Source organism: Myotis daubentonii, chromosome 5 (genome assembly GCF_963259705.1).
Source record: "Myotis daubentonii chromosome 5, mMyoDau2.1, whole genome shotgun sequence".
Lineage (NCBI taxonomy): Eukaryota > Metazoa > Chordata > Mammalia > Chiroptera > Vespertilionidae > Myotis > Myotis daubentonii.
The window spans coordinates 42781818-42809759 of NC_081844.1; the positions used below are offsets into that span (position 1 = coordinate 42781818).

Below are 27942 nucleotides of genomic sequence, written 5' to 3' on the forward strand. Positions count from 1 at the left end.
CCATCTTACCGGGTACCTCATCCTTACTATTTCCAAAACTAAATTCATGTCATTGTCTTCAAACCCACTGCCCTTCATGTGTTGCCCATACTGCTGTAGAGAATTAGCATCAAAGATGGCTTGATGTTGAAGTTTCTGGTTTGAGTTAACTGGGAATTCAAGACATCTTTTGGTATCTCCTCTCTGTCACTGTCCCACCCAACTCATATCCAGTCAGTGACGCAATCCTGTTTTCTACTTTCTGAATATCTTACATCCCTCTCCTCCTTTCTATTTTTATTATTTCTGCTGTAGTTGAGATAATTATCTCTTGCTAGTTCTTTCATCTCTTTATTTCTAATCTTGATTTAGTCTAACACATCTTTTACTTGAGCTGCCAAAGTGATCTTTCTAAAGCAAAATTGAACACATTGCTCATATGCTTAGAGTTTAGTGGTTCTTTATTGCTTGGAGAGTAAATTAAAACCTCTCCAGCTTAGCACAAAGCTTTCATCCTTTGGCTTTCTCACTGCTCTTGATTTCCCTCTGTCTGTTACCTTCTTTATCCCTTAAACTTTAGCAATATTAGACTATTGCAGTTCCCTGAAACTGCCATTTGTAGTTTTTACCTGAATCCTATCTCCCTTATCTTCTTGGAGAGATAGTTCATGGTACCTTTCTGTTGCCTCAGGGAACAGGAAACGTGTTTTCAGTACCATTGAATTAGTTCTCTGCTGTGGACGAGGTGATCATTAACCGTAGAATTGGAATAGTATAATTACTATAATATGCTCGGCATGTAATCAGTTGGTTCTATGGAACAAGAATGTATTACACATCTAGCCCTGGTTAGAGTGGCTCTGTGGATAGAACATCGGCCTGCACACCAGAGGGTCTCATGTTTGATTCCTTGTCAAGGGCATGTACCTCGGGTGCAGGTTTAATCCCAGGCTCCAGTCCGGGCTGTGTGAGAGGCAACCAATCCATGTGTCTCTCTTACATAGATGTTTCTCTCTCTCTCTCTCTCTCTCTCTCTCTCTCTCTCTCTCTCTCTCTCCTTCCCTCTTTCCCCCCCACTCTCCTTCTCTCCCTTTCTCCTTTCTCCTCTCTCCTTGTTCCTCTCTCCATTCTCTCTCTCCCCCTCACCCTCTTCCACTTTCTAAAAAAAAAAAAAAATCAATGGGAAAAATATTCTTGGGTGAGGATCAACAAAAAGTAAAATATTTTTTAAAAAAGAAATATATTTTTAAAAAGAATGTATTACACATCTATATTGTGCAAGGTATTATTAGGTACTAAGGATAAAACAGTAAGGCATGACCCCTTCCAAGAGTTTATCAGCGCTAATTAATTAATTAGAGAGGCTTAGAGAGGCGAGAGTGAGAGGAGTATGATAGACAACTCATGGAGTACCTACTTTGAAAACATAATCAGAAATCCGGAAGAACAGTCACTTAGAGTGATATGCCTAATTCACTCAACCCTGTCATAAGACCCTCCTTAGCCCAGCTTTGTTGATATTGAGAAAAGAACATTTAAAGTAAATTCAGCTAAAATAGAGATTCACATTTTTTAGTAAAGAGTGAAAAAATAATTTAATTAGGTATTTGCCTTGAAAAATACAATTTAAAAATACTTTGTCTTATATTTATCAGAATTTTGGTTATAATTGCAAATCTGTATTTGGAAAATAATTTGGGGAGGGTTATAACTTTGCTGATAGGATAGTGTAATGAATACTATACGTATTTTTATCAAATTCAAGTTCTGGCTATAAGGCATATTGTTTTTTTACATATGATTAAAAGAGGAAAAATGTTGCCAATTTAACTTGATACAGTGCTTTTTATCACTTGTTTATTTTATACTTTTTGAAATACTTTTTTTAGACTTATTTTTTATTATGTCATTCTTGTGCATCCACAAAAAGGAAAATATGAATGAGAGAAATTGATAAAGGTACTCATTCCTAAATCTGCTTTACATTTATAATTTGACTTTTCAGTCCTTTCTCCCTGACATTAGAGTCATTGATGTTCATATTTTCTCAAATAATATTAGCTTTCATGTCACCAAGTACGTTGATACTTCAGCCTTTCTTAAAAGGGTATTCTAATTTTGTCCCTGGGATTTTTCTCTCAAGGAGTCAGTACCAGTCTGCACGTTTTAATACTGACACTTTGGCTCTGATTAGCAGGAATCAATGGAAGGCTTTTAACAACTGCTAGGGCTCATATTTCCTCTCAAAGAAGCCTTCCATTTTTTAAAAATTGAAACTTTGGGGGATTGTGGTTGTTCAGTTATGATACAAAAAAAAAAAAAGAAAAAAATAACAAAAATTCATAAATTACTCAGGCAGTAACATATGTGTTGTAGCTCCTGCCTGGCCAATAGTTCATAAGATTATAACAGAATAAAGGCCCAGTGCACGAAATTCGTGCACAAGTAGGGTCCCTAGCTGTTGCTGGCTGCCGGCCTGGGCCTCCGTTCTCCAGCCACCTGCCGGTTGAACTCCTGGTTGAGGGGACGATTTGCATATTAGGATTTTATTATATAGGATTATAAGATGTCATTGAAATAATAATAAGATGCACCCATGTGAAAAATATTGATGAAAGATGCTATATCCTTCACTTCTTGTTTTTTAGGTTTTACTTTTATAACATTGTAAAAGGGAGCCATTTTTAAAAAAATGGCTGAACCTTCGTCAGTTTTCCAAAGATCTTTTCTTAATTTTTAATACACAAACTATTTTCAAAGACTAATATCATAATTCTTTGTAGTTTTCTTTCTGTCATATTTGTAGATGATTTTGCATGTAATCTGAACAATTTTCCAATATCACTGTCTTCATTTTCATGAAATCCTTCATCTTTGGCAAGATTAGCAACTTACTTTGTTAATCAGTTTGTATTAGGTATGCATTATATTGTTAGATATTTACAACACCAAACAATCAGGGAGAGATTGACCAACAGAGACCTTGATGTGTTGAATGTAACTAAAAACTGGTGTTAAGTAGGGTTGGAGTAATATGTGGGGACTAATTTTATACTGGTCATTAATGCAAATTTATGGGTTGCAACAACTTTTGCTTCTCAATTCAACATTATAATTGCTAAATATCTTTGTATAATAACTGAACCTATAACACACTACAGTGATGGATATCCTATTATAAAAGCCTAATATGCTAAGTGTCCGGTCATTTGTTCAACCAGTCAAAGCGTAATATGCTAATGATATGCTAAGGCCACTCAACCACTTGCTATGATGTGCACTGACCATGAGGGGGCAGACACTCGACTGGTCAACCAGTCATTATGATATGCACTGACCACCAGGGGGCAGATGCTCTGACCGGTAGGGGTCTGGCCGATCGGGACTGAGCGAGATGGCCTGGACATGCCCTAGAGTCCTCCCGCAGTCCCTCCCCAGCTGGCCAACCTCCTGCCTCCCTTCCCGGTCCTAATCGTGCATCAGTGGGGTCCCTTGGCCTGACGTGTGCCCTCTTGCAGTCCAGGACCCCTCGGGGGATGTTGGAGAGCTGCCGGGGTTCAGCCCCAGCAGGTCCAGGGGTCCCCAAAGGTGTGGACGGCGTCGGCGAAGAAGGAAGGACACGGAGACAGTGTTCAGTTGATCAGCAGCCTAGCCAGGATCTCCAGCCAGGATCTCCAGCCAAGTTCTGGTCTGGATCTCCAGAGAGGTTCTGCTTAGGATCTCCAGCCAGGTTCTGTGGCCATGTTCCCTCGCTAGGTTCTCCAGCCAGGTTCTGTCTGAGATCTCCAGCCAGGTTCAGTCACCAGGTTCTAGTCAGGCTCTCTTGCCAACCTCTGCAGTCAGGTTCAGTCCAGGATCCCTTGCCATGTTCTCTCCAGCGAAGCTCCTCCATCTCCAGGTTCCGCGTAGGTTCTGTCTTCTGAATTCTGTCTCTGAAGTTCTGTCTTGTTGATTCTGTTCTAAGTTCTGTGTCTTGCTGTCTTGTTACATCTGTATTTATACCAGTTGATTCAATCCTATCAATCTCTATTACAAAGGTTAGGGCGTTTCTTATCTCCATTCCAGGGAGTAAAGATTATGTAGCTTAAGCATGATTGTTTGTAGTGATTAACTACCTGCCTGCCACTTAGTTAAGGAGTTTCATCCCCTCCCTGACTTCAGGGAAAAATTCCTACCTGGGGAAACAACCTTTCTCAGAGAGGTGACCTTGGTTAAAACACAGCGCCAAGAAGGTGAGCAAACATATTAAGAACCATATGCCATATATGCCAGGTCCCTTGAAACAGCAAGCATGGACCGGCTCCCGACAGAGAGCCAGTTTTGGCCTGATCCCACAGGCCAGGCTGAGGGACCCCACTAGTGCATGAATTTGTGCACTGGGCCTCTAGTTTAAAATAATAACCCTGATTCTTCAAGAAAAATAGGTCAACATCAGTAATTTAAGGCAGCACATAATATTTTTCCATTGATACATATTTAATTACATGCTCATGATCTATTTGTAAAGAGGTTATGTCTTAAGCCTAAAGTGTGTTTTCTAATACTTTTAAAAATCACATTATAAATAAACAAACTTAAATAGTTATGATTAAGTTCTCGATCTTAAAGATTAATCCTCTAGAATTGGAAAACTGCTACAGTTAAATTATTTGATCAGTACATTTTATTAATGGCTTTGGGAAATCCTAGTAAATCATAATATTGGTTCTGTGGCAAATGAAGTCAAAGTCCCTGACCTGTGAATAAACATTTGAAACTTATATAATTTTTAGGTTGAATTGTAATTTAAAGAAACCATGGATTTTAAGTTATTTTATATACTTGCGTAGGAATTCAAAATTTTCCATGTTTGGATAACTGAAATTTAAAAACTATATAGGTTAGAGAAACTCTAAAAAGAAAGACTTCAATGCTTCATCCCATTTCACTGCTAAACATGATACCATGGTACGAATATAACATAATTTGTTTATTCATTCATCCACTTTAGTACATCTGGGTAGTTTTAAGTTTTTGGCTATAAGAGTAAAGTTGCCAAGAACACTTGAATACAAGTTTCTAAATGAATATAAATTTTCCTTTCTCTGCAACATATACTCAAGAGCAGATTGCAAGGAAATAATACTGAGTAAAAACAGTCAATCTCAAAAAGATACATACTATATGATTCCATATATATGTACATATATATAATTTGTGAAATATAATTATGGAGTTGGAGAACAGATTAATAGTTGATGGGTATTAGGGAGAGGTGTAGTGAATATGGCTATGAAGTGTTACAGAAATGGTACAATTAAATATCTTGATTATGGCGGTTACACAAAGCTATACATGTAATAAAATCACATTGATGTAGTGACACAAATGTGTGCATGTATAACTGCTGAGATCAGGCTCTATGGTTTGTACCAGAGCCAGTTTTCCTAGTTTTGATAATGTACTACAGTTACACAAGACGATAAAATTGGGAGAAGCTGGATAAAAGATGCACAGAACATTCCTGTACTTTTCACCTTTAATATTTCAAACTAAAATATTAAAAAGATTGCTTCAAAGTAACTCTGATATGTTTTACTTGTATTTTTCAAATAGCATGAAGGGAAGATATAACTTATACCAGTATTCAGTTCACCACCCACTCTCCTGTAACTGTAGATATTCCCATACACCTTTTCAGAGTTCACCTCATATCTTTGACCAGCCTTGCCTTTTCCTTGTTTTCCCTCACCTCACCTCCCCCGCCCTATGATCTGTATCCCCAAAGCTCAAGTAACTGATAAGCTAATGGCAAGATCTTGAAGAGGGGAGGAAACTGAGTGGGTAGAAGCCTTTTCTCAGGCTGGAAGAGGGGGAAGGCAGAACATGCTCACATAATAATACTTTTTGTTCTGGCACACCTATGAAGTGGGTGGTATTATTATGCCAGTCTTACAGCAAGTTTACTAGTAAGTAATTTTGCTGAAGGTCAGCAGTGGTTAGGAGGCATTGACAAATACATGAACTGCCAGACTTCACAGCCTGTCACAGTCCATGGTCTTAACTGTCATAGAATATTGCCCTTCTACCACTCTGATGAGTGCTACTGTGGGAGTTATATACAAAAAAATGGTATGGCAGGTCACACTTGACTCACTGAAGGAGGCGTGGGTAAAGCTTTCCTGGGGTGGGATGTTTGGTTTGCATTTTGGAAGGTGAGTTAGCCATTTTGAGATGATGAGATGATAGTCCATAAACCACAAGTAGTTGTCATGGCTAGAATGTAGGCTTTATGATTGAGAGATGAGACTAGAGATGCTTTATCTGCCGTTCAACAGAAAGTGGTATATATTCTGATAATAATGGATTTCTGTGGGGCTCAGTGTGAAAGAGAATATTGGAAAGGGTCTCTGAGACTAGACTGGGTGGATAGGTTGGGTGGGGAGGGAGACCAGAGGTAAGATGATAAGTTAGGAAGCTCTTCTGGAGGCAAAACCTAGAGATAAAAATTATGGAATTATTATAAGGTAGACTTAGTATTTGGTAGTCATTTATATTAGGCAGACGAGACAGAGAGAGAAAAAGAGATAGAGAGGTAACTCCCACCTTTCTGACTTGGATATCCAACTGTGATCAATAACTGAGGTAGGAATAAGATCATGTAGTAAAAAGAATGATGAAATCAGGTCTATAAATTATTTGAAGAACCTTTCCTACATAAGAGCATTGTCCAGATGTCAATTGTATATACATAGAAATTCAAGAGAAAAGGACTGTGAAGTTGGTTTAGATTTAGGAATTGGCAACATATGTTAAGGCCTGGGAATGAGAAAGTAAAGAAGGGCCAGAGAATGAATCTCTAGAAAATATTGACATTAGCAATGAGCCAAGGAAGAGAAAAGCCTGTGAAAAATAGTGAAGATTGGAAGATCTCAGGAGAGAGTGCTGTTTTAAATACTGAAAGAGAAGAGAGGCAGGTTTTTTTTTTTGGTTTTTTTTTTGATGTGTAAATTGTAATTCACTATTTAGTGGAATATTATGCATATCATGTAGTCAGTCAGTTAAGAATAATGTTTTTAAGAATAATGAATGTAGAAAGAGACTCAGAACATTAATGTTAATTAATATTAAGTGAAAAAAATCAGAATACAGTAAAGTTTCATTAATTTTTGTAAAAATAAATGTATATTCATGCATATACATAGAAGGAAATTTGGAAGGTAATATTCTTAAATTTTGCCTGCAAGGTAATAGAATTATGAATTATTTATATTTTCTTCACTTTATAGATTTTGTACAGTGAACATACATTATATTTATGAAAGAAAAGAATGCTTATGTAAATTTAGTAGATTTAGCCTAAACTAATTTCCAGTGGAATTGTTAAATGCAAAATCTACTCAAAAGGGTTCATTTGAATTGTGAACTAGAGGTCATTGGTAACCTTAGAAAATTTTCAGTCACAGTGAGATCAAAAAACAGATTGTAGTGGGTTAAAAAATGAATGGCAGGCAGGAAAATGGAGGTGATGAGCTTAAAATGTACACTTTCAACAAGTTGATAAAAAGACATTAGATGGGGAAGTGGGACTGAAGATTTTTTTTTAATTAGGAGGAACATGAAACCCAGTCATGTGCTGAAGGAAGAGAAAATGAATAATTCAACAATCTATAATACTTTTATTGAAGGGTACTAATTTCTAATAAGGTAATTATCATGTTTATGATAAACTATGTTAAAAAATGAATCAGTTTGTGATTGGCTATGATTCTTTGTAGTATAGTAATAGGACTTCCCCGAGCGCAAAAAGTTTAAGCTCAAATAGTTTGTATTGTGTTTGTGTTTTTAGTATGTAAACAAACATATAGAAATGATTGGCCCTTTGTAGAGGAAATTTTTGACTTGGGACTTAGCTAACCTCCAAAACAATTTTGGAAACCTGCTTATTTATATGGCTAATAAAAGCATAGCCGGTCTCTATTTCAAATACTGTTCTATGGGGTTTAATTACTTCCTTCTGTTGTCACTGAATATGTTGGTTTAGCTGATATAGGAAAACGCCAGGGTTTGTTTTCAGTTTATCAGCTAGAAATAAATAATCAGTATTAGCCAAAAGAAATAAAGTGGCACCTGGATATTCCTAGGTAAGATGCTGATGTAGCCTTAGTCATTCTTTAAACTTAGTACATTAAATGATGAACAGGGAATCCTGCAAAACCTGGCAGCTATGTATGGAGGCAGGTCCAGCTCTTCAAGAGGAGGGAAGCCAAGAAACAAAGAGGAAGAGGTATGCTTCCCGCATGTTCGCTTCCTCCGTCACATAGCCATTTTTGAGTTTATTGCCTTCCTTTCCTGCATGGTTTAAATGCTTAACAATTATTTAAGGATTTTGTAGGTCTATAGGGACCTGTTAATATTTTTTTGACTGACATACTGTGTCATAATTTTGCCCCATAACTGTTATTTGGTATCCTGAGTTCAATTTCTTTTCTTTTGATAAAATTAAAAATTTGTAATTGCAATGTATTTCTTTTCAGAAATAAGCTGATCTAAATTAAAAAATTGAAAGCTAAGATTTTGAAATTTTTATTTATGGTATTCAGATTAACCCTTTTCTTTAATTTAACAATGATTTAGCAGTAAAAAAAAAATGTTGGTAGTTTTTCTTTTAAATTAAAATGTGGTGTTTTTTTTCTCCTTATAGGTTTATCTTGCGAGGCTGAGACAAATAAGATTGCAGAATTTCAATGAGCGCCAACAGATTAGAGCCAAACTTCGTGGTGAAAAGGCAGGTTGACATTCAATTTTAGAAAACATAATTGAATGACATTATAATAGGTTAAGATTTAAAATGCAACACAAAATCTGATCAAGACAGTGAAAGTCAAAGACCAGAAAACTCTAAAAGGGGGTAAAGTAAATCTTATTTAAAATTGATACTACCATTTATTTGTTCCAGAGGAATTCTAAGAGGAAAATATAAATCATATCCATGGACTTATTAAATGCTACATTTTCTATCATTCTCTTTTTATCTTTTTCCTTGTTGTACATAAGAGTTAATTGTGAGAACAAATGAGTAACATTGAACAATTTACCATTTTACATAGTTAGATGTTAGTTTATTCATATTCTCTGCACCAAATTTGAAGTTCTATCCTAAGTGGTTTGCTTCTCTACTTATTTTACAGAAAGCAGCTGATAATTCTGAAGGACAAGGAAGTGAGGAGGCTGACATGAGACGTAAAAGAGTTGAAGCTCTTAAGGTATAGACTGGAAATGGTTTTCTTAGAGAAAATTGAAGCCTTAGATAGAGAATTGTGTTAAGCCTTTTGTAGTACAGTCATCGTCTTCTCTTGCCTTAATTTTTCTTTCCCCTTCATCCCTCAATTTTTGGTTTCTAAAAAATAGCACTTTTTCACTCTTTATATCATATTTATGGAGATAAATTTAATGAAACCATGGTATAAATACATTAAACCATCACACAGGTAACGTTAAAAAGGAAAAATAGTAACCTTATAAATGAAAAATGTAGTTGTTCACTTCTGTGAAAAAAATAAAGTTCATGTATAATAATTATCATTTAAAATTTTTACAGTTGTATTTCCATTAGAGTGTGCCTGCATTTATTTTCACTCAACAAACACGTATCAAGCAGCTGCTGTTTGTTGAGCCCTGGTTTAGGTGCTGGAAATATAGAGTGAGCTTACATTTTGATTCTGGGACACCAAACACATGTGTGTGCACACACGTTTCTTTTTTGTCTGAAAAGTAAATATTTGTATAGACCTGAAAAACACACACTCTTATGCCCTTCTTTCTGGTAACTAATTTTGTTGTTTTTATTTTCAGGCCCAAGCAAATGCACGTGCTGCTGTACTAAAAGAACAATTGGAACGAAAGAGAAAGGAAGCATATGAGAGAGAAAAGAGAGCGTGGGAAGATAATGTAAGATTTAGCTCATTCTTAATCCTGGTCATGTTAATGCCCTTGTATCTCTTGCTGGGTAGTATGTCAGAATTATAATTTTGTAACTCTATTTTTTAAAATTCTCATTAGTTCTCCCTCTCCTCCCTGCTCTTCTCCTCTCTAATGCGCTCTCTCTCTCTCTCTCTCTCTCTCTCTCTCTCTCTCTCTCTCTGCTATTTAAGGATGATAGTTATTTTGGGGCTTGATTTGAGGTGAGAACCTAATTTATTTATTTATTTTGTTATTGCTAATCAAAGTCCCAGCATCTTCTATTGGCTACACCTTCCTTCTAATTTCCACTGTTTATAGTGCTACCTTTAAGATACGTTAAATTCTATTATACTAGAGAAAGACTCTATAGCAAATATGTGTCATGATTTCTTCTGCTCCATTCTTTTTGTCTATTTTACCAATACCACATTGTATTAGTAATTATGGATTTAGAATATATTTTAATTTCTAATAGAGTTTGTCCCTTATTTCTTTTTAACATATGTTATGCTTAGTTATTTTCTGTCTCTTTCTTTATCAGATATATTTTAGGATAATTTTTTGATCCTGTTGGAATTTTGATCTGTATTACCTTAAACCTACAATTAGCTTAAGAAGAACTGATATGTTTATAATAGTTTTTAATCAGGAGTATGTTAAATATCTACATTACTCATTGTTTCTTTTTTTATCTCTTGCACAATTTTGATCATTTTTAACTCATACTTGTTATATTTCTTGTAAAGGTTATTTATTGGTAGTTTAAAATTCCATTTCTGTATTTACAGGTTTCTTTTTCTGATAGAATATTGCTGATATTTGGAGAAATTGTTTTTGTTTTGCTTATTTCTTGTGCAATGAGTTTACCTATTTTATCACTTTTCGGTTAATTTTATGGGCTTGTAGCATAAGACTATGTCATCGGCAAGTGGTTATGATATCCATCATAAAAGTAATCTCTACAGTTTATTTACTATTTATTTTATGCCAGGCACATTATAACCACGGCACATGTATTGCTTTGTTTAATCTTTACAAAGCAGATATTGAAAGGGTAAAACAATTAGATGAGGTCACATTTCCAGTAAGTGCAGAACAGGGATTTGAAACTGGGTTTACCTAGTGTTGAAGTTTTTATTCTTATGCTCTACACATTGATTTCTTCTGCTTTTTGAAAATTGTGCCTTTTGTTACCATTTTATTCTTAACTGCATTGGCCAGTACTTCCAAGATAATGTTAACTAAGAATAGGGATACTATTTTGTTTCTGTCTTTAATGGATGTACTTCATTTATTTTTCTGTTGTGTATGGTAAAATAGTAAGGAATAGGGTCTTATCTCTAGATTTTACAGTTTTATCAGGAACGTGATTTGGAGTTTTATCAAATGCCTTTTGTGCATCTGTTAATGTGATTTTTGAAAATCCACCCATTGATGTAATATAGAAGTAGATTCTTGTCTTACCAGATTCCTAATGAGAAAGAAACATTTAGCTATACAAGAATGAGTGAAAGAGAGCTCCAGAATTCAGACAACATATCTGCGGAAATCTGTTCTGTGGTTAAGTCAGAGTCTATATCTTGAACATGATGAGTTCCTACTTTATTGCATTTTACTCTTTGTTGTATATTTTATTTCTATCTTTGTCCCATTCTTTTGACCTGCCATACAGGCCTATAAGGCTTCTTGTGGACAGACTCCCCATCTTTTGCTCCCTTAGAATGTTCTTGTCCTTAGTCTTGCCATCAATCTTATCCATTTAAATAGACACATTATGAGCTCAATTTGGAATCATGCTCCTTGTTCCAAGTATCACTGGACATGAACAGTTTCAGAAATCTCTGCAAGATAACGTTTATTTGACATCAATAGACTTAAGAACATCAAAGAGAATTAGGATACTACTTATACTGAGGTCCCTATTTCAAAGCTGCTCCTCTGATGGTCTTCATAGTATGACCTTAACTTTCCCTAAGCCTCTGGAGCAAAGAAGTTTTACAGGTGATGGAGGAGGTGGAAGAAGAGGAGGGGAGCATTCTGGAAGCACTTTTAGGTTTTTATAGTTTAACAAGTACATTTTACAAATTATGTTCAACAGTGATTCAGCTCTGAGTGGATGCTTTACATCCTATATAATAAAACCCTAATATGCAAATTGACCGAACGGTAGAACGACCGGTTGCTATGACATGCACTGACCACTAGGGGCACATGCTCAACACAGGAGCTTTCCCCTGGTGGTCAGTGCACTCCCACAGGGGGAGTGCTGCTCAGCCAGAAGCCAGGCTCATGGATGGCGAGTGCAGCGGCGGTGGCAGAAGCTTCTCCCACCTCCGCTGCAGGAGGGCAGTAAGGAGCAAGGAAGCCCGGACTGGAAGAGGACACAGGCCGGGCTGAGAGACCCTCCCTCCCCTCAGTGCATGAAATTTTGTGCACCAGGCCTCTAGTTCTTATTATATAAGGCCTAAGCCAGCAGTCGGACATCCCTCTCGCAGTCCAGGATCCCTTGCTCCTTACTGCCCTCTTGCTTGCTCCTTACTGCTAAGTTCACTGCTCCCTAGCGGCAGGCTCTCTGCTGCTTGGCTTGCTGCTCCTTAGCACTCCCATGTAGGTGGGAGAGGATCCTACCACTGCCACTAAGCTTGCCAGCCATGAGCCCGGCTTCTGGCTGAGCAGCGCTCCCCCTGTGGGAGCACAGTGACCACCAGGGAGCAGCTCCTACATTGAGTGTCAGCCCCCTGGTGGTCAGTGTGCATCATAGTGACCAGTCATTCTGGTAATTCTGCGTAACAGTCGCTTAGGCTTTTATTGTATAGAGATAATATTATTATTACTGGACAGTTGTAAACCTGCAATAGTAGTAGCATAGTTTTATTTTCTCAGATGACCAATTGGAGCCAATGCTTTTCTCTTATCAGAAGGCTGCATTCGACCTCATTATACCCATCCAAGGTACTTTAAGAGCATTCATATACTTACAATGCAGCCTAAGAAAAACTCCCCTTAAAGTCTTTGCTTTCCAAGCTACATAAAACCAGTGTAAAACTTTTTTCTCTGTATATATCTTCTTTTTAATGGCAGATATGCCTTAGATAGTTGTAAAGTGCACAAATGACAGGTGTATGATTATATTATTGATAGGTAATACTACTTGCTAGTATGGTACAACTTTGTATTTCTTCACGTTCCTTCAGAATTGTTTTTGTGGTAGCAGCATTAAACTGTGGTAGTGAGCCTGGCTTTTGAGATCCAACAGGCAAGGGACCCATTTTCACCTGGGGGAATTATTTTATTGTGTGCGCTTATGGTAAAACTGTCCAACAAGGTTTCCTGGCTTCTACTAGCTGAGGGATAGGCAGGTCATCTAAAGTAGACCAATTGAATTCTCTCCCAGGGTTTGAGGCTTGAGCAGAATATCACAAGATTTCAAGTTGGAGTTTGTTTAATGCTGTAAGAGAACCTCAAGAAAATCACAAATTAGTTTCTGCCACCTAGATTCATAAAGCTACCCAGGTTTTTGGCAAAGATTCCTTTTGCTTTTGCGATCCTACTTACTGCTCCTTTCCCCCTCCGTTACCCTCCTCCCTTCCTTCAGAATTAGTTTCTATTGCTTTTAATCAAAGAAGCTTAACTGATTCACCATGTCAAATGTCAGTAGGGTACTTGGTGAATAGTAACACAAAATAAATTCATTGGGAATTCTGTGGCTCATGATATTTTATTTATGCATAGAGAACTGTTCAGTAAACATTTGTTTACTAACAAAAGGAGGCTAGAAACTCATAAAAAAAAGATCAGATTTTTGGTTACTAGAGGTAGTGATTGGGGAAGAAGAAATTGGTGGTTAAAAGATACAGGCTCCCAGTTATAAGATTAATAAGTATTAGGGATGTAATGTACAACCTGATGACTATAGCTAACAGTGGTGTATGATATATAAGGAAGTTAAGAGAGTAAACCCTAAGAGTTCTTATTACAAGGAGAGATATTTTTTTCTTTTTATTTCTTTTTATTGTATCTATATGGGATGATGGATGTTAACGAAACTTATTGTGGTAATCATTTGACAATATATGTAAGCCAAGTCTTTATTCTGTATACCTGGAACTCATACAGTGATGTATGTCTATATCTCAATAGACTGGGAGGAAAATAAGACTGGGAATCTAAACACCTGAATTTCAGTCTCAGCTCTGCCAGTTAACCTGTTTGGGGAACTGGCTTAATGTTTCTAGGCCTTTATTTCCTCATCTCCTAAATGAAGGGCTTGATCTCTAATGTTGTTTAGTCTAAATTACCTAGAAAAATAGTCTTCATAATGTAAGTACTTAACTCCAGATTAATCTATATAAAGTGGATTAAAGTTATTTTACTGAGTAATTATGTCAATAGAAAGTCTAATTTAGCATAATCTAGACCAGCCGTGGGCAAACTACGGCCCACGGGCTGGATCCGGCCCGTTTGAAATGAATAAAACTAAAAAAAAAAAAAAAAAGACCGTACCCTTTTATGTAATGATGTTTACTTTGAATTTAATTAGTTCACACAAACACTCCATCCATGCTTTTGTTCCGGCCCTCCGGTCCAGTTTAAGAACCCATTGTGGCCCTCGAGTCAAAAAGTTTGCCCACCCCTGATCTAGATATAGTATAAGGGGCTTTACTATACATTTATGTATTGCCCATTACTCTAATTTAGGAGTGATTATCATAGTATTCAGAGTTGGAGTTAGCATTATTAAATTTTCTGAAATGTTAGTTAAAAGTTTCACTGTATGTATGTTGTTGCATTTTCCTTCAGTAAGACCACATATCTTTTTTTTAAAAAAATATATTTTATTGATTTTTTTACAGAGAAGAAGGGAGAGGGATAGAAAGTTAGAAACATCGATGAGAGGAAAACATTGATCAGCTGCCTCCTGCACACTCCCCACCAGGGATGTGTCCGCAACCAAGGCACATGCCCTTGACCGGAATCGAACCTGGGACCTTTCATTCCACAGGCCGATGCTTTATCCACTGAGCCAAACCAGTTAGGGCAAGGCCACATATCTTTCATTGAATTCTCTAACGTCTTTGATCTAACAAATGGTAAAAATGGCTGCCTTACTTATTAAATCTTTGGCATGTATACCCAATTTTATAAATTTTTCTCTTTGACATAATTAATGGTAAAATATGGTGGAACTAAATAGGACTTCACTATTGAAATTAATTTTCATGTATGATGATAGGATTCCCCCCTCCCCCCACCCCCAAATAATACAGACTTGTGCTTACTAGAGGTAGTGATTTGGCAGAGATTCCTTGTCCTATTATTTTATACTTTTGTCTTCTATGAAACTTTGTTTTGTTTTCTTAGTTTAATAAATTTCATTTCTATGTTGTTTTTCCCATTGGACCGATTTTCTGAATTAAGAACTGAGTCTAATGTTTCCTCGTATGACAATTTAAAAATATGTTATCTTCTATCTCAGGATCTGTTAACATTGAAGAATAGCTAGCCTTTCTCAACTAGCATATCTACACTAATAAAAGAGAAACATGGTAATTGGCGTACGACCGCTACCCTTCCCATTGGCTAATCAGGGCAATATACAAATTAACTGTCAGCCAAGATGGCGGCCGGCAGCCAGGCAGCTTGAAACTAACATGAGGCTTGCTTGCTTCAGTGACGGAGGACTCCAGCATTCCCCGCCTGCCGCTGCAGGCCTTTGAGCCTGCAGTTTCAAACATTGTAACAAATACAGACGCTAAACAAAACTCCAGAAACCAGCTTTCAGCCGGCTGGGATCTCAGAGCTGGAGTTGATACAGAATTTCGAGAACCGAAACAAACCAGATACCTGCTTTCAGGAGCGGAGGCCTAAGACCTGGAGCCTCAGAGCTAAAGCTGGCTCAGAATAAAAAAGAAAAAAGAAAAAAAGGAGCAGTTGGGAGCTTCAGTCACCTGCCAGCCTGAAAACAGCCCTCAGCCCCTCACCCAGACTGGCCAGGCACCCCAGTGGGGACCCCCACCCTGAAGGGTGTGTGACCAGCTGCAAGCAGCCATCATCCCCTCATCCAGGCTGGCCAGACACCCCAGTGGGGACCCCCACCCTGATCCAGGACACTCTTCATGGCAAACCAGCTGGCCCCCACCCGTGCACCAGGCCTCTATTCTATATAGTAAAAGGGTAATATGCCTCCTAGCACCGGGATCAGCGGAGCCACGAGGCCTCCCAGCACCGGGATCAGTGTGACAGGGGGCAGCGCCCAAACCCCCTGATCGCCCTGCGGCTCTGTGTGTAACAGGGGGTGGGGCCACAACCTCCCTATCCGCCCTGCTCTGTTCGTGACAGGGGAAGGCGCCCCAACCCCCTGATCGGCCCTGCTCTGTGGGTGTTAGAGGGCGGTGCCCCAACCCTCCCCCACCCTCACGGGCTCTGCTCTGTGTGTGATGGGGTAGAGCCATAACCTCCCCATCGGCCCTGCCCTGAGTGTGACAGTGGTGGCGCCCCAACCCCCTGATTGGCCCTGCTCTGTGGGTGATAGAGGGAGACACCCCAACCCCCTGATCGGCCCTGCTCTGTGTGTGATGGGGCGGTGTGCCAACTCCCCTATCGGCCCTACTCTGTGAGTGACGGGGGGAGCTCCTCAACCCCCTGATGGGCCCTGCTCTGTGCGTGACGGGGGGGGGAGCTCCCGAACCCCCTGATCGGCCCTGCTCTGTGCGTGACTGGGGGCAGTGCCCCAACCCCCTGATTGGCCCTGCTCTGTGCGTGACGGGGTGGTGCCACAACCTCCCCATCGACTCTGCCTTGAGTGTGATAGGGGGCGGTGCCCCAACCCTCCAATCGGCCCTACCCTGAGCGTGACTGAGGGTGGCATCGCAACCTCCCAATCCGCCCTGCTCTGTGCATGACAGGGGGCGGCGCCTCAACTCCCCAATTGGTCCTGCTCTGAGCCCAACCAGGGGCTGCACCTAGGGATTGGGCCTGCCCTCTGCCACCTGGGAGCAGGCCTAAGCCAGCAGGTCATTATCTCCCAAGGGCTCCCAGACTGCGAGAGGGCACAGGCCGGGCTGAGGGACCCCAGCCCCCCCAGTGCACAAATTTTTGTGCACCAGGCCTCTAGTCTATATGTATAAAAGCCTAAGTGGCAGGACGACTGAACAGGCTGTGTGGGACGACCAGGGGCCGGCAGGGGGGTTAGTGAGGGCCAACCAAATGACCGAACAACAGGCTGTGTGGGGCAACTAGGCCAGCAGGGGAGCAGTTGGGGGTAACCAGTCTGGCGGGGGGTCAGTGAGGGGCGAGTAGGCTGGCAGGGGGAGGGCAGTTGGAGGTGATCAGGCCAGTGGGGAGGGGGTCATTTGGGGGTGACCAGGCCAAGCGGGGGAGGCAGTTAGGGGCAATCAGGCAGGCAGACAGACTTTCTGAATTAAGGACTCCAATGTTTTCTCTTATTACAATAACAAATATGTTATTATCTTCTATCTCAAGATCTGGTTAGCATTGAAGAATAGCCTTAAGCTGAATTCAGGTTATAAGTCATATGTTGATGATGTTTACACAGAAGGCCAAAGTTCTACTGTACTAATAAGTTAATGATATGTGTTAACTTGGCTTATAATGAATGATGTTGCCATGTCTCAATAGATACCCCAAATTACTGTTAAATTTTCCAAAAGCTGACTTAGTTTTATTATTAGTTTTGTAATTGTTAGAGTTAGCAGGATGTTCTGTTGGTTCTTAGTTCTTTGCTTTAAATTTCAAATGTCTGAGTTTCTTTGCTTGCTCATTGTTTTTGTTTCTTCTGATTTGTTTAGCTTAGTTGACCCAGGGAGAAACTAATATATGTTTGATTATAGGACATAAGCATTTACTAAAGACTGCTGACAGTGATTATTACAAAGGTACCAATAATGTTGTCTTATACATTGGATCAAATATATCTTAGATCATGGACTATATACTAGTCATTAGCCATATACAAATATGTCAGCCAGACAGATTTTAATAATATAAAGTAAATTTTAATAGTAATGTGTGAAACATTTTCTTCATTAAAGTATCTTCTGTTGGTTAAAAAAAGAGATTTGCTTCTATGGGCACAAAGATGAATAGTATGAAGAGAATTTAGTAGAGATTGTCCATCTTTTAGCATAGTTTTAGCACTGTCCTAAATGTGACTATCTTTAGTCTCATATTAAGTCATACACTTTACCAATAAATATATTGGTAAATATATCTGGTTTTAAAACCAGACTTTTAGTGTTTTGTCTCTGTTATTTTGGTTTTTCTTAAGATTGAGATTAATATAGAAATATCTCTTCAATATAATTTACATCTTAATATTATAAAGTCAAGGTAAAGGATTTTCAGTTTCTTTATGTGACTTTCGCCTTTCTTTACTATCTGCTAAGTATTGCCAAGAGGATTTAAAATTTTTTGTAGGCCATAAGTCTACAATTTCCCAGAGTTGTGCCAGTGCCTGTTTAAGTCGTATAAAAATTATGTGTGCATATGAATAAACATTTAAAAAGTATAGATGAATGAAGTTATCATTAGTTGGAGCAGTAGGTATATGGGTGACTTTTTTTTCTTTTATTATTAGTTTTCTTCATGTTCCTATCATAGGCATCTGCCCAATAATTTCTGGAAATGACTCTTGAGATATTCTTTATAAGCATAAATACAAATTATATCATAGGTTGAGAAGGGAAATTGGTGCTCTTCTTTAGTAAAATTGTTTAAATTCATACTATCTTTCCTGTTTAATTATTCATACAATTAAATTACTCTTGATCATTTTTTAAAATCTTAGTTTTTAAATTTTTATAATGTAAAGTATTTTCTTTCAGGTTTCTGCTGCTTATTGACCTCTGTGTCATAAACCTTCTTTTGTAGTGCAAAAACTTTAAATTCTGATTGTATATAGATGGGAGGTCTTGTTTTTATTTTGCTTTGTGCAAGTGTCTTCATTTCATCAGGTTTTAAAACCAGGCTTTTAGTGTTTAAGCCACATGACTTTATTTAATAAAATCTAAATAAATGTTTGCTGAACTATAATAATTGCTACCATTTATTACACACACAGCTGTACACCTTACGTAAATTATCACATTTAATCCATATACCAAAGAGACAATGAGTACAGCATTTCCATTTTAGAGAGAAGAATTTTGAAGTGTAGAGAGGATAAGAAACATAAAAACAACCACAGGGTTAGTGAGGGGGAGTTTTGGACTTAGAGTGTAGACCTTTCCCATTCAGTTGTATTTCATGACTTCCTTAAACAATGAATGGCCATTCAAACTGGCTACTCTTGAAGGCCACTCTATCTATCTTCCATCCTGGCTTTTTACACAGTTCTTTCTGTGGTTTCTATTTTGTTTGTTTTTCCCCAGATCATTTAACACACATCTCTCTACTTTTATTTCTCTGTAACATACTGATTGATTTATGTGTTTCCCTTTCTCTTCTAGTTTATAATTCTTTGAGAGAAAGCATGTGTCATTCATTTTATTTTATTTTTCTTTGGTTTGAAATTATTTACTGCCATTAGTTCTGGTCTACAATATATTGAGTTCCCCTCTGCCCCCAGGTTTACTGAGATATGTGTAGATATTGTGAAATGTTTACCACAATAATGTTACTTAATACATCTATCACCTCACATAGTTCCCATGTATCATTCATTTTCAATACTCATTATCTAGCATTGTGCTTCACACTTAGTACATCTTTGAATGTGTTGATTAATTTTAATCAGATATTATATATTTGTTTTCTCACAAAATCATATCAAACTTATTTATTGAAATAGCAGAAATAATTTTTAAGTGAATTGGCATAATACAATTAATAAATATGATATGTAGTAGAGAAATTATTACTGATTTACAAAATAACAACAGAATTTGTACATTTAAATTAATTTGTTTCCTTCAAAATAATCATCTAGGGAAATAACATTATTCTAAAAATGTGGCTATTTGTTCAGATCTAATTGGAGCTTGTTTTTTTCCCTCAAAATTTATGGAACCTTTTTTGAGTATACTCTATGATAAGATAATCATAAAGTTTCAAAATATTTCTATATAATCTTTCAAGGAAATTATAGTCATTTGTAAGAACTCTAATTTTTAAAAAGTTATATATAATACTAGGTGCCCAGTGCACGAATTCATGCACGGATAGAGGTCCCTTGGCCTGGCCGGCAATCAAGGCCTATGGGGGACCAGCCAGGGGAAGGGACTGCAGGAGGTTGGTCAGCTGGTCGAGGGGCTTCCCAGCGTGGGGGAGGGACCGAGGGATGTTGGCTGGCTGGCCCTCTGATCAGGGCCATCGTGGTGGGGAGGGCGGCTGGCTGGGGGGAGGGGCTGTGGGAGTGCACTGACCACCAGGGGGCAGCTCCTGCATTGAGCATCTGCCCCCTGGTGGTTAGTGCGCATCATAGCAACTGGTCGACTGATTGTTCAGTCGTAACGGTCACTTAGGCTTTTATATATATACTAGAGGCCTGGTGCATGCAATTCGTGCACTTGGGGTGGGGGGGGTCCCTCAGCCAGGCTTGTACCCTCTTGCAGTCCGGGAGCCCTTGGGGGCTGTCTGACTGCCTTCAGTTGGACATCCTTAGTGCTGTCATGGAGGCAGGAGAGGCTCCTGCCACTGCCGCTGCACTTGCTTCTGGCTGAGCGGTGTTCCCCCTGTGGGAGCACACTGACCACCAGGGTGCAGCTCCTGCATTGAGTGTCTGCCCCCTGGTGGTCGGTGCGCATCATAGCGACAGGTTGTTCCACCGTTTGGTTGATTTGCATATTAGCCTTTTATTATATAAGTTAAATGTTTTAAACATCAGCATACTTTCTCCACAATACTGAAATATTGAACTATGGGGTTAAGACAGTATTTTCTTCTCTTTTTTTAAAATTAAAGACTAATTTTTAGAGCAGTTTTAGGTTCACAGCAAAATTAAAAGGAATGTACAAAGGTTTCCCATATAACTCTTGCCTCACACATGTATAACTTGCCCTATTATAACCACCCTCTACCAGGTACATTTGTTTTAATTGATGAACCTACACAGACACATCACCATCCAAAGTCCATAGTTTACATTAGGTTTCACTCTTGGTGTTATATACTCTATGGGTTTGTGCAAATGTATAATGACATGTATTCGTCATTATAATATCATTCAGAGTATTTTATCTAGCCTAAAAGTCTCTGTACTCTGTATGCTTATCCCTCCCACCACCTTTACTCCCCTTATAACTCCTAGATCTTTTTCTTTAAAAAAAAATGTATTTTTTTTTTTTTTTATTGATTTCAGAGGGGAAGGGAGAGGGAGAAAGAGAAAGAAACATCAATGATGAGAGAGAATCATTGATCGACTGCCTCCTGCATGCCCCCTACTGGGGATGAGCCTGCAACCCGGGCAAGTGCCCTTGACTGAAATCGAACCTGGGACCCTTCAGTCTACAAGCTGATGCTCTATCCACTGAGCCAAACAAGCTAGGGCTCCACGGATCTTTTTATTATCTCCATAGTTTTGCCTTTTACAGAATGTCATACGGTTAAAATCAAACAGTATGTAGCCTTTTCAGGTTAACTTCTTTCACTGAGTTAATATGCATTTAAGTTTCTTCCATGAATTTGCATGGCTTATTAGCTTATTTCTTTTTAGCACTAAATAATATCCCATATAGATGTATATATACACACCAGTTTGTTTGTTTTTTATTCATTTACCTACTGAAGGTCATCTTGGTTGCTTCCAAGTATTACCAATTATAAATAAATCTGCTGTAACCATCTGTGTGCAGGTTTTTATGTGGACATAAGTTTTCAACTCCTTTGGGTAAATATCAAGGAATATGATTGGTAAGACTGCTTGGTTTTGTAAGAAACTAACAAAACATCTTCCAGAGTGAATGTACCATTTTGCATTCCCATGAGAAATGAATGAGAGTTCCTGTTGCTTCACATCCTCAGAAGCATTTGGCACTGTCAGTGTTTTGGATTTTAGCACTCATGATAAAGTTCAGTGGCATCACATTGTTTTAATTTGCAACTTCCTAATGGCATATGGCAAGGAGCACCTTTTCATATGTTCATTTGCCATTTGTACACTTCTTTGGTGAGGTGTCTATTAAGTTTTGTCCATTTTTTAAACTAGGTTATTTGTTTTCTTATTGTTGAATTTTAAGACTTCTTTATATATTTTGGTTAACAGTTCTTTGCGTGTTTATATCTTGCAAATAGCTTTTCCCAGTCTGTGGCTTGTGTTCTCATTCTCTCAATTGTGTCTTTCACAGAGTAAAGTTTTTAATTTTAATGAAGTATTGTTTATTAATTCTCTCTTTCATGGATTGTGTCTTTGGCGTTCTATCTAAAAAAAGTCCTTGCCAAACCCTAGTTCATCTAGATTTTCTCCTATGTTATCTAGGAGTTTTATAGTTTTGCATTTAACTTTTAGGTCTGTGATAGATTTTGAGTTAATTTTTGTGAAGAGTGTATGGTTTGTGTCTAGATACATTTTGTTTGTTTGTTTGTTTGTTTGTTTGTTTGTGGATATCTAGTTTCAGCACCATTTATTGTAAAGACTATCTTTTCTCCATTGAGTTGCCTTTGCTCCATTGGTAAAGATCAGTTGACTGTATTTGTGTGCTCTATTTCTGATTTCTGTTCTGTTCTATTTATCTACCTGTTTATTCTTACACCAATACTTTAATGTCTTGATTCCTGTAGCTTTATAATAAGGCTTGAAGTCATTTCTCAAATTTTGTTCTTTTCCTTCAATACTGTGTTAGATACTTCCATCTTCTCTTGAACAACATATACTAGCATAAAATGAAAGCCCAGAAGACTAAATATTAGAATTGTATTACTACCTTATGCTTAGAAGATACTCAATAAATACTGCATGTGAAATGTATTCTCACCAGAAGTTTGTGTTTATTGGTTTGAAAAAGAGATAAAAGTAGGGAGCAGAGTTGCTGCCATATTAATGTGACTATACCTGTAAAAGCCATTTCCTGGTATTATTAAAGGTTCAGAATCTAACTCCATTGTTTAGAGTCTAAGTGGCAAGATAAAAATGAACACCTATATGAATATAACAAATGATATTTTAATGACATAAATCTTATTCACTATGCATAATAGTTCTTCCATTCTCATTTATGTTGACATTTTTATAATGAGGGCTGTTACGTTTGGTGATTGATGTTAAACTTTAAGAAGATTGTACCAAACTTGCACAAATTACAGAAACATTTTCAAGTGTAAGATTAATAAATATTTTTTCTCCCCATGAAATGCTTTTTCCCCCAAGAAATGTTTTAGTGTATTAAAGTGAGAGGATTAATATTTAGTTTTTTAGAAGACAGTTTGTTTTTAAGAGCACTTAAGGAAATACTGTTAATAAAGTATTAAAGAATGACTTGGTACTACATGACACATAATTATGTTTACATCTGAGGCCTGAGATGTTTCTCTTTATTCACTGATCATGCCTACCTACATCATGAAAATTGAGGAATGGAGAAAACTATATGTGGATACAATGTATAAGCAAACAGTGATCTTATATATACCTTCATATATCTTTTATCTCTTCCTGCAAATATAAATTCCCAGTGTGTATTTAAATTTTTTATTATAGTTGGTGTCTAAAGGAGTAAAGAATTCTGATATGTCTCCTCCTTTGGGACAGCATGAAGCAAGTAACTCGCCATCAAAGCATCAGATAAGACCTGTTATTTCTGTGACTTCAGCCTTGAAAGAAGTGGGTATGGTAAGTTTCCTAAAATTTAGAGCTCCTTAAAGTCAAAAGATTATCAAAAGGATTCAATTTAATGAAGTTATATTAATTTCTAATGTTCCATTAGATTTTTCTAGGAATAAAATTACCTAAGATTTTTGTGTCTGCTCTACTCTGAATTCTGGAGCCTTGCTGCTCATAAGTTTTATATCTAGGAACACCTGGTAGATAAAACTATTTTAAAGCTATTCTCTCTCCCTCTTTTACTTTAAAATAATATTGAACAAATAAAATATATATACAAATGTACCAAAAATAAAGCAAAAACATTTTTATATCCCAGCTTTCATAATTAACAAAGGTGTACTTTTTAAGAAATAATGTCTTTGGTACTTAGAGTAATTTACTCTAGGAATAAAGTTTAAGACATATTTACATTTATTGTTTTGGCATAGCAAATGTTAGAGGAGTCAGTATAATTACAATTAATGCATTAGTTATTTCTTTTACCTTCTATTTCTGAATCTGTCATGCCATATGGATGACACACAAATATGTGGGCGAGTATAAAGTTTAACCTCCAAAGAATGTGCCAGGTATCCATCTGAAATGTGAAAACTCTGTTCTAAGGTTAAGGGAAATGGGTTCATGATGTGGAATTTCAGTCTAGAATTCATCAGACAGAAGGGGGAAAGTCTCCTGAACCATCTATATAATAAAGAGCCAGGGTCATAACGACCGAAGGGTCGACCAGACCGAAGTCAGTGCTGGGTTGCTGTGGTGACCCAGCACTGACTGGGGCTGCTGCGGGCGCCCAGACCCAGCACTCACTGCCTAGGGGGCTGCGGATCAGGCCCGGAGAGAGGCCTGCAGAGAGAGAGGCAGGGTCTGATCTGTAGCCTCTGTGGCAGCCATTGATCAGAACTTGCCTCTCTTTCTCTCCTGGCCTGGCCAACAGCCACACTTCCATTTCTCTCCAGGCCTCCACCGGGGCTGCTGATCAGCCCTGTTGATAGGCCCAGAGATGCTGACTGGCATAGAAACTGACCAATCAGAACCAGATCTGGGTGAATGTAAGGAGCCAATGGCTGCCTAGGAGGCGGAGCTTTTGACGCTGACTGGCATAGAAACTGACCAATCAGAACCAAATTGGCCGGCAGAGGAGGGCAGTTGGGGGGCGATCAGGCAGGCAGAGGCAATTGGGGGTGAGATCAGGCTGGCAGGGGAGAGCAGTTGGGGGCTCGATCGAGCTGTCAGGGGAGGGCAGTTAGGGGCAATCAGGCAGGTAGGTAGGGTCGATCAGGCAGGCAGAAGCAGTTAGGGGCGATCAGGCAGGCAGGCAGAGAGGTTAGGGGCGATAAGGCAGTCAGGCAGAGGCAGTTAGGGACGATCAGGCAGGCAAGCAGAGAGGTTAGGGGCGATAAGGCAGGTAGGCAGAGAGGTTAGGGGTAATCAAGCAGGTAGGCAGGTGAGTGGTTAGGAGCCAGTGGTCCCAGATTGTGAGATGGGTGTCCTAAACCAGTTGTTGGACATCCCCCGAAGGGTCCCCGATTGGAGTGGGTGCAGGCTTGGCTGAGGGAAGACCCCCTCCATGCACAAACTTCGTGCACCGGGCCTCTAGTATAATATAACACATTAACCTGATTTCTCCTCTCCTGATAATTAATGTCTGTCCCTTGTTATAGTTGAGTTTCATTGAATTTTTGTAGACAACACTGTTATTGGTGTGCCAATTTTTACAGCCTGTGTGTTCGTCTTGAAAATAAGACTGAGTAGGAAAAGATAAGTTTCTTGGTCACTCTTAAAAACTTCATAGAAGTAACTGTTGTTCTTTAAGTAGGATTAGTCTCTCTTCTTTCTGATAACAACTTTGCATGTACTACGTTGTTCACTTCAACTTTAGATACCACTGTGTGGTTCCCTCCTGGTACCCAGTCTCACATCTCAAGTAGCTGTGACCTCTCTGGTTGTAGCGACTGCTAATTCCTGACCACTGTACTGGGTAAAAGGCTCTTTGTCTCATTACATGTAGTGCTTTCAAACTGACCACTGTACTTTTTTTGTGTTTTTCTCAAATACTACAAATTAAGGTAATTCATGTAACTAAATGGTTTTTCTTTGTGTTTTCTTGGTAAATATTGCTTACTTATACTTTTAAAATTACTCTTGCATACTCTGAGTCTTCCATATATAATTTGCTTTCATAACTACTAATTTCTTCTTTTCATATATGTAAAAATTCTAGGTGTCTAAGATTGCTATGATTTTGCTAATCAAACGATAGAATTTATATTATCTTTGGTACATGGGGCTCAGAACTCACTATTGATACTCTCTTGGCTTAGGTAAAAAAAAGCCAGTTCTCAATTATGTTTAGTAGTATTGCTTAATAAGCATACATATGTACATGAAACAAAGAAAGCTTCAAAATAACACAGCCTATCTTGCATTACTTTATTCATCAAAACTTTCCTTAGCTCTAATTGAGAGCCTATATGAATTAATTTTCTTTTTATTTCTATTATTGACTTAAAATTACCAAAAAATTCAGGTGCCAAAGAGGAAGAGGATATAGTCAAATAGGTAATCAGTAATCCAAAAATATGACAAATAATTGAGAATTGGCCCTTTTACTATATATTTAATCTATTACCTGTTTCTCACTGCTGATAATATAGGAAGTTGTGTTAACATTTACAGGAATAAAATAACTCACAAGAAACAATTTAATGAAAAACAAAAAGTAACAAAAATTTTGAGTTAGAATGTTAAAATAACATTATTTCTTACTCTGAAACTATCTGTGTTTAAAGGACAGAAGCTTAACTGATACCCAGGAAACCTCAGAAGAAATGCAAAAGACTAACAATTCCATTTCAGTAGGTACAATTTTCCATTTTTTTTCTCAATCATTTTACTTAATTATATACATTATAAAATATAGCATTTTAACTGTTTCAGAGTAAACGAGAAATACTACGGAGATTAAATCAAAATCTTAAAGCTCAAGAAGATGAAAAAGGGAAGCAGTGTCACCCTGATATGGGTGAGGTAATTGTGCATGAAAATGCCGAAAAGCATGAAAAAGAAAAGTTGATTTCACCTGATCGCAAGAAGTGGGAGGCAGGAGGTCAACTTGTGATTCCTCTGGATGAGTTTGCATTGGATACATCCTTCTCTGCAACTGACAGTATGTATGAAAGTTTTTTTTATCCTGTTTTGGCATAGCACACATGTAAACTTGTAGACTGGACACTCTGAGGGAAAGAACACTTTAGAGGGATTGAGAGAACCTGGAAGAAATTCACATATATGTGAAATATGGGGAAAAAACTATTCAACCTTAAGAATAGCAAGGATTTTTATTACAGAAGTGTAAAGTGTGAGCGGGGGGACTAATGATATATACTATTTAAATTGTATTACTTTAACCCTTTCTAATCTGTTCCAGGAATAATTTTTGATGAGAACTGGAGTAGTAAACTGACAAAATCTCAGAAAAGTCCCTTAGGGATTTAGCAGGGATATTAAGAAGATCTCAATAATATATTTATGCAGCAATATTTATGAGCACCTACTATTGTCTTGCATTTTCGCAGGCACTAGATAGAGATATAACAGTGAATGAATGAAGTGATATGTGCTCTTTGGAGCTAATATTCTAAAAGAGTGAGGCTGACCTCTGTCTAAAGTTTTAAGTAATTTTTTTTAATGGACTATTTTTGTAGAATTCTTTCTTACCATGGAGAAAACCCCAAAGATTCCACAGCATTTGTTTACTTATTTTAACAGTTCTTTTTAAAAAAATCTTTATTGTTGAAAGTATTTCATATGTTCCCTTTTTCCCCCCATTGACCCCATCTAGCATGCCCCCCCCGCCCCCCCGCCCCAGGCCTTCACTAACCTATCGTCTCTGTCCATGGGTTATGCATATATGCATACAAGTTCTTTGGTTGATCTCTCCCCACTCACCCATACACCTGTGCCTTCCCTCTGAGATTCCACAGTCTGTTCCATGCTTCCATGTCTCTGGATCTTTTTGTCCATCAGTTTATTTTGTTCATTAGATTCCACATATGAGTGAGATCATGTGAAACTTGTCTTTCTCTGACTGGCTTATTTTGCTTAGCTTAATACTCTTCAGGTCCCTCCATGCTGTCTCAAATGGTAAGAGATCCTTCTTTTTTACAGGTGCATAGTATTCCATGCTATAAATGTACTACAGCTTTTTTATCCCCTCATCTGATGGGCACTTGGGCTGTTTCCACATC

At 38.0% G+C, this 27942-nt stretch overlaps 1 protein-coding gene across 5 annotated transcripts in view; it reads left to right on the forward strand.

Annotated features, from left to right (window-relative positions):
• Window positions 1-27942, forward strand: part of NEK1 (NIMA related kinase 1) — a 147637-nt gene that overhangs the window by 83430 nt on the left and 36265 nt on the right. For 3 of the 5 annotated variants that reach the window (XM_059697657.1, XM_059697656.1, XM_059697660.1), the window contains 7 exons: window positions 8162-8245; window positions 8663-8750; window positions 9154-9224; window positions 9814-9909; window positions 23573-23704; window positions 26485-26550; window positions 26633-26861. In XM_059697657.1, coding sequence (XP_059553640.1) covers window positions 8162-8245; window positions 8663-8750; window positions 9154-9224; window positions 9814-9909; window positions 23573-23704; window positions 26485-26550; window positions 26633-26861 — 766 coding nt within the window. The remainder of the gene's footprint in view (window positions 1-8161; window positions 8246-8662; window positions 8751-9153; window positions 9225-9813; window positions 9910-23572; window positions 23705-26484; window positions 26551-26632; window positions 26862-27942) is intronic. The other 2 variants (XM_059697658.1, XM_059697659.1) reach the window with 2 other exon arrangements.